This window comes from Antedon bifida, chromosome 1, assembly GCF_963402885.1.
Source record: "Antedon bifida chromosome 1, ecAntBifi1.1, whole genome shotgun sequence".
Taxonomy (NCBI): Eukaryota; Metazoa; Echinodermata; class Crinoidea; order Comatulida; family Antedonidae; genus Antedon; species Antedon bifida.
Window position 1 is genome coordinate 18,546,870 of NC_136226.1, and position 6,638 is coordinate 18,553,507.

Here is a 6,638-nt window from a genome sequence, read left to right on the forward strand (position 1 = left end):
GAAATTTCGCCATGCAAACCTTCAAACAATATATTACCCAGCTCTACGGGGAGCCGTTACATCAACTTGTCAGAAGTTTTGAACGTTTATTTATCAAACGCGCTAAACTTGTTAACAACCTGACCTTTCTTAAGAGATGCAGAGACTCCAATGTTATCCCAAGAGGACTCCGGATCAACACGCCTATTCAAACAAGAGCAGCTTTCGACATTCTCAAAAGGGCCAGCCAGTCCTTATTGAGGGAACGAATCAGCCACACCAGGTTTCTACTCAACTTTACCGAGAGGAACTTGGAGGAGATTCGTCACAGATTAAACACAGCTTTACAACGAGGATACTACGACAAGGTGAACAAATGGTCCCACAAGTCTGGCCAGTTCATCTTCGAGACCACTCGCAAGAAGCAAATCAAGAAATTCAATCGTCTTGCAAACAACAACCAAAGGGAGAAAACACCAGCACCAACTCTTAGCCGTACTCAGTTTAACGCCAAGACTGTAGTGAACCTAAGCAGTCGTGACTTGTCACAATCCGAGAGATCAGTTCTCGTTCTTGGCTTAAACTTTGCTACGGCACCTTCAACTATACCGAAGGAAGAGATCATCCAACGAATCGAACCTACTTTGACAGGTCTTGACAAAACTTCATCAGACAGCATCCGCATGCAGATCTCTCAACTGTTACGCCAGGACACCAAACCGAAATCCAACATCACCAAGGAAGAACGAGATGCTCTCAAAACTCTCCGGGCAGACTCAACAATCCACATCCTACCAGCAGACAAGGGGAATGCCACCGTCATCATGAACGTTACAGAGTACAACAAGAAGATTATGCAGCTCTTGAACACTCCTACGTATAGGAAAATCAAGAAAGATCCAACTCAATCCATCGAGAGGAAGATCGCAGCTAAACTTCTACAACTACATCGCTCTGAAGCTCTACCCAAGTCTACCTACCACCAACTTCGACCATCAGCAACAACTTGTCCCAGACTATTTGGGCAACCTAAGATCCATAAGCAGGACATACCACTACGTCCTATTGTCTCATCCAGAGGCTCACCAACGTACAACCTGGCAAAACATCTAGCCAAGATACTGTATCCACTGGTAGGACTAACAGGTCATCATGTGAAGAATTCTCAGCATTTCGTGGAAATCATCAAGGACGTTTACCTGGAACCAACAGACAAGCTGATCAGCTTTGACATCAAGTCTTTATTCACCAATGTTCCAGTTAGGAAAGCTTGCACTATAGTCAAACATCGACTGCAAGCTGACCCTAAACTCCAACAGAGGACCGCACTTTCTGCAGAAGAAATCCATGAGTTACTTCTACTATGTCTAACATCTACCAACTTCAAGTGGCGAGACCAATTCTCTGAACAAACTGAAGGCACGGCTATGGGATCTCCTTTATCCCCGGTCATTGCCAACATCTTTCTGGAGGAGCTCGAACATCTAGCACTCTACTCCGCCAACAAGCGACCAAAACTTTGGCTTCGATATGTAGACGACACTTTTATCATCTGGCAGCACAACAAGGTGGACTTAGATAGTTTTCTAATACACCTCAACTCTCAACACTGTAACATAGCATTCACCATGGAAGAGGAAAACGACCACAGTTTACCATTTATTGACGTATTTGTCACAAAGGAACCTGAGGGCACTCTGTCCCACAAAGTATATCGCAAACCCACGCACACGGACAGATATTTACACAAGCGATCTTTCCACCATCCGTCAACGAAGAAATCAGTTTGTAAAACTCTTATCAAAAGAGCGCACACCATCAGCGACAAGAAGTGTCTCCGACAAGAAATACATCATGTCAACAAAGCATTGGAACTCAATGGTTACAACAGGAAGGACTTAAAGTCATCGTCAACCAACAACAACGATCCTGTGGAGTTCAGAAAGTCTGTATGTTTACCATATTTGGGACAGCTTTCTCATCGTATCCAGCGAGTACTACAAAACGCCGACATAAAAGTATTTCATAGTGCAGTCAACAAGTTGTCACAGTGTCTTCAAACACACAAGGACAAACCAGCTAAACACAATCAACCTGGTGTATACTGCATCCCATGTGAATGTGGAAAGGTATACATTGGGGAAACTGGACGCGACCTTCAAACCAGGCTTAAAATACATCAAGGCCATGCCAGAAGAGGAGAGCAAGACAAATCATCAATAGTTATGCATTCTCACAAACAACAACACCGAGTTAATTGGAAAGATGCTGAACTAATTGCTACCGTTCCTTCTTGGCATTCCAGGGAAGCTATTGAAATCTACAAACACAACACTGTTCATCAAGATATTGGATTTGTTATTAGTGACATTTGGCTATCTTTATTCAACAAGAATCTTCATCGACAGTAAACAATGCCATAGTTTCTGGCCAGTTTACATTTCACAACCCAGTCTGGACACATGGTCTTGTTTGGCCAGTCCACACCCAACTTTGAGACAATGCTATTGTTTTTAGCTTGTCTCACCCTGCTTTTCACACCTATCAGAAACAATGCTCTTCTATAGCAAGTTTCCATTCACTATTGTTCTTGAGAAACAATGCTCTGCTATAGCTAGTTTCAATCCCTCCCACTGTGTGAACTTGCCAATGTTTCTGGCTTTCACACCAGTCCCACCCTTCCCACTTATATTCCAAGTTTCCTGGACTTTCTGCATTCTCAATCCTGTATATATACAAAGTATATTGATCGAAACGTCGAGAAACTCAACAGTTCTTTTCAGAACTAATACACGTGGTGTACCGCAAACTTTATATTAACATTCAATTTCGCCATGCAAACCTTCAAACAATATATGAAATATTATTTATAATATTAAGTATGCAAAGAGTTATTTTATAAAGATAAGAAATAATTGTTAGATGTTATCCAAATAACAGACACTGATTTAAAAGTTATGCTTGGCATATCAAAGACTTCAAGTTCTTCTGTTAACACACTTTAAGACAAGTCTTGAAAAATTGGCGTTGGCGTTTGACGTCTGAATTTGTTAGTGGATCCAAGTGACATTTTCTTTCTATCCTTGCTTGGATTTAATATTATTTCTAAATTCAATCTCTTTTTTTTTGTCTTAATTAGTATCTGATTTAAAAAAGTTTTTGGTCGCAAATTTACAAAGAATGAAATCTTCATGCGGGTCATGTTATTTTGTATTGTTCTTTTGGGGATTTTTATTTTAAATAGAGACCACAATGTTTTGTGATTAATAAACAACAGTTAACCCATTACTTCAATAAACACAAGTGAGGAAAAAACCAACCCAAATGTCTCAGAAGGGACAATTATAAATTTTGAAATGCATGTATGAAATTAATAATAAACAATTTTAATAAAATACTTTTTTTTTTTTATTTTCAATCTTTCTTTAATACATCGGAATACAAAAAAAAGACCACGACCTCTTTCTCTCTATTAAAGGACCGCTTCTCATAATCGACTATCGCCCATCACAACGAAGAAGTAAAGATCGATGCTTGCACATGAATGAGAGATTTTTGTAAAATATATAACGTTTTCTACATTAGCTGGCGATAGTAACTACATAAGCTTGGAGGCATATTTCGTTACTACATAAGCTGTTGACTGTTTCTACATTAGCTGGTGTTGATTTTTATTTACTACATAAGCTGTTGGTGTTTCTACATAAGCTGGAGGTTTTACTACATAAGCGGTGGGTTGTTCTACATTAACGGTTGTTTCGACATTAGTTGGCGTTTTCTACATTAACGGTTGTAACAATGCTTTCTTTGTCTAAATCAGTACGCATATCTCTCAAAAATATTACTTCCGTCGCGATACGAGTGCTGCGATTTGGAATGTATGTTGTTATTGTTTAGAAATAGGCGCCGCGCTGTTGGATTAAACGCGAAGTTCAAAGAATTATGTCTTGAGATTTTTTTTGTATCGATTAATTTTTCTCGAGTGGAATCAATTAAACCCAGGAACTTTATCGGTTATCATCGGTTAATTTTTAGCTGCAGATACACGGCCTTGTCATACACAACATACCTTGTCGTACAGGTGGATGTTTTGTGTGTTTAAATGCTGTAGACAGTCATAGACTGTCACAAGTTGAATCTACATATACCTTGTTGTACAAGTGGATGTTTTGTGTGTTTAAATGCTGTAGACAGTCATAGACTGTCACAAATTGAATCTAAATATACCTTGTTGTACAGGTAGATGTTTTGTGTGTTTAAATGCTGTAGACAGTCATAGACTGTCACAAGTTAAATCTACATAATATACCTTGTTGTACAGGTGGATGTTTTGTGTGTTTAAATGCTGTAGACAGTCATAGACTGTCACAAATTGAATCTACATAATATACCTTGTTGTACAAGTGGATGTTGTGTTTGTTTATATACTGTAGACAGTAATAGACTGTCACAAGTTGAATCTACATATACCTTGTTGTACAAGTGGATGTTTTGTGTGTTTAAATGCTGTAGACAGTCATAGACTGTCACAAATTGAATCTAAATATACCTTGTTGTAAAAGTGGATGTTGTGTTTGTTTATGTGCTGTAGACAGTCAAAGACTGTCACAAGTTGAACCTACATATACCTTGTTGTACAAGTGGATGTTTTGTGTGTTTATATGCTGTAGACAGTCAAAGACTGTCACAAGTTGAATCTAAATATACCTTGTTGTAAAAGTGGATGTTTTGTGTGTTTATGTGCTGTAGACAGTCAAAGACTGTCACAAGCTGATTTAAATATACCTTGTTGTACAGGTGGATGTTTTAATTTTGTGTTTATGTGCTGTAGACAGTCAAAGACTGTCACAAGCTGATTTAAATATACCTTGTTGTACAGGTGGATGTGTTGTGTGTTTATATGCTGTAGACAGTCATAGACTGTCACAAGCTGAATCTTAATATACCTTGTTGTACAAGTAGATGTTGTGTTTGTTTAAATGCTGTACATAGTCATAGACAGTCACAAGTTGAATCTAAATATACCTTGTTGTACAATTAGATGTTTTGTTTATTTTTTATTCTATTTATTTCAACAATATTTTACGAGGGTGGTCCATCCAGCCGAAGCTGATCATTAGAGACCCTCACAGAAATACATCATGACAAGACATAAACATGTAACAATAAAAATTAAATTAAAATAAATATAATTTATAAAGATAAAATAAAGTACAAACAATTTAGAATCAAACATTTATTAAATTAAATTAAATTGGCCCTCTCAGAAGAAAAGATAGGACAAAGGAAGAACTAAACAAGAAGATGGTTCTTGAGAAGACATTTGAAGGAAGAGTAAGATGAGGCAAGTCGGATATCTAAAGGAAGAGAATTATGTAAGTAAGTATGGTCAGGGTATAAGGAGATCACCGTTAGTGATTTACCGTGTGGCCATGCGGCCATTAGATGTGATCTTAGCAAGTAATTGAGAGATAGATTGAGGAGCAAGATTATGGAGCGCTTTAAAGGTAAGACAGCCAAGTTGATATCGAAATCTGTTATGAAGAGGAAGGGTATTAGCAATGGTGAAGTGAAAAGAAGTTAAATGAGTAGTAGGAGGAAGATGGAGAAGGATACGAATAGCTTTGTTTTGGATTTGTAATGGTAGAAGTAGGTTTAGAGCTCCAGACAGAGCAACAGCAGTCAAGTCTGGAGAGAAATAGAGAATTATACAAGAGGTGAAGGGAGGAACTATTAGTAAATTTGAAGGTACGAGCAAGTAAGTAGGTAATTGAGTTTAGTTTTTTTGCAGAGCGATGATATATGGGATTTCCAGGTAAGAGTATTATCAATATGCCAAGGTGTTTATGAGACGTAACGGATTGGATAGGAGAGTTATCAAGGCTGAGGTAAATAGAGTTGTTAACTCTTAGCTTAGAAGGAGAGCCTAGAAGCATAGATTTAGTTTTGCTAATATTAAGAGTAAGCTTGTTGGATTTAAGCCAGAGAGAAGTTGAAGAGCAGAGTTTAGTTTCTGTTCAATAAGTTGAGAGGATAAGTTAGTGTAATAGATGATGGTATCATCGGCATACATATCAACATTAATACATTGATCAAAAGAAGTAGACACTCGCGGGTTCGAAGTCGAACGTACTAAGCATTGATATCAATTGCCATGCCGTTTTACTCACGAGATCGCCGTGATTTTAATAATAATAATAATACCTTAATAATTCATTCTGTTCCAAGGATAGGTGTAATTAATTAAAACATCAACGACGCGATCAGTCGATACGGTTTTCCGGCTGCCAGGACTAAACACTGTTTAAATTCGGAGGCCCGGCATGGTATTTGTAGATCTGGCCATTGCCAAATCGCAAGTTGTTACGTCATGTATCAACTAAAAAAGTGTCCAAATACCTCTACTCATTTTTCAGCCGTAGTAAACTACAAGCTTCCTAAAAATAGGCATATTTTTACACACATTTCATTTGCATTAACGCATTGTTGAGGGCACATGTGTCGTTATTTTACATTAGAGCTCATAAGAATGAATGCAATTTATCACAAAAGTGTGGTGTGTGCAGAAGTGCTCAAAATAACCTCAAGCTTTGACACTTTTGAATTAATGAATTGTAATTTTTTTTAAATAAAAATGCCTTTTTGATTTTAATTAAAAA

General features: G+C 37.7%; 1 protein-coding gene across 1 annotated transcript; it reads left to right on the forward strand.

Annotated features, from left to right (window-relative positions):
- The first annotated feature begins 11 nt into the window (after positions 1–11).
- On the forward strand, positions 12–2,390 carry LOC144835144 (uncharacterized). The gene has a single exon (XM_078690203.1). The coding sequence runs from the start codon at positions 12–14 to the stop codon at positions 2,388–2,390; it is 2,379 nt and encodes a 792-aa protein (XP_078546329.1).
- Positions 2,391–6,638: the final 4,248 nt, after the last annotated feature.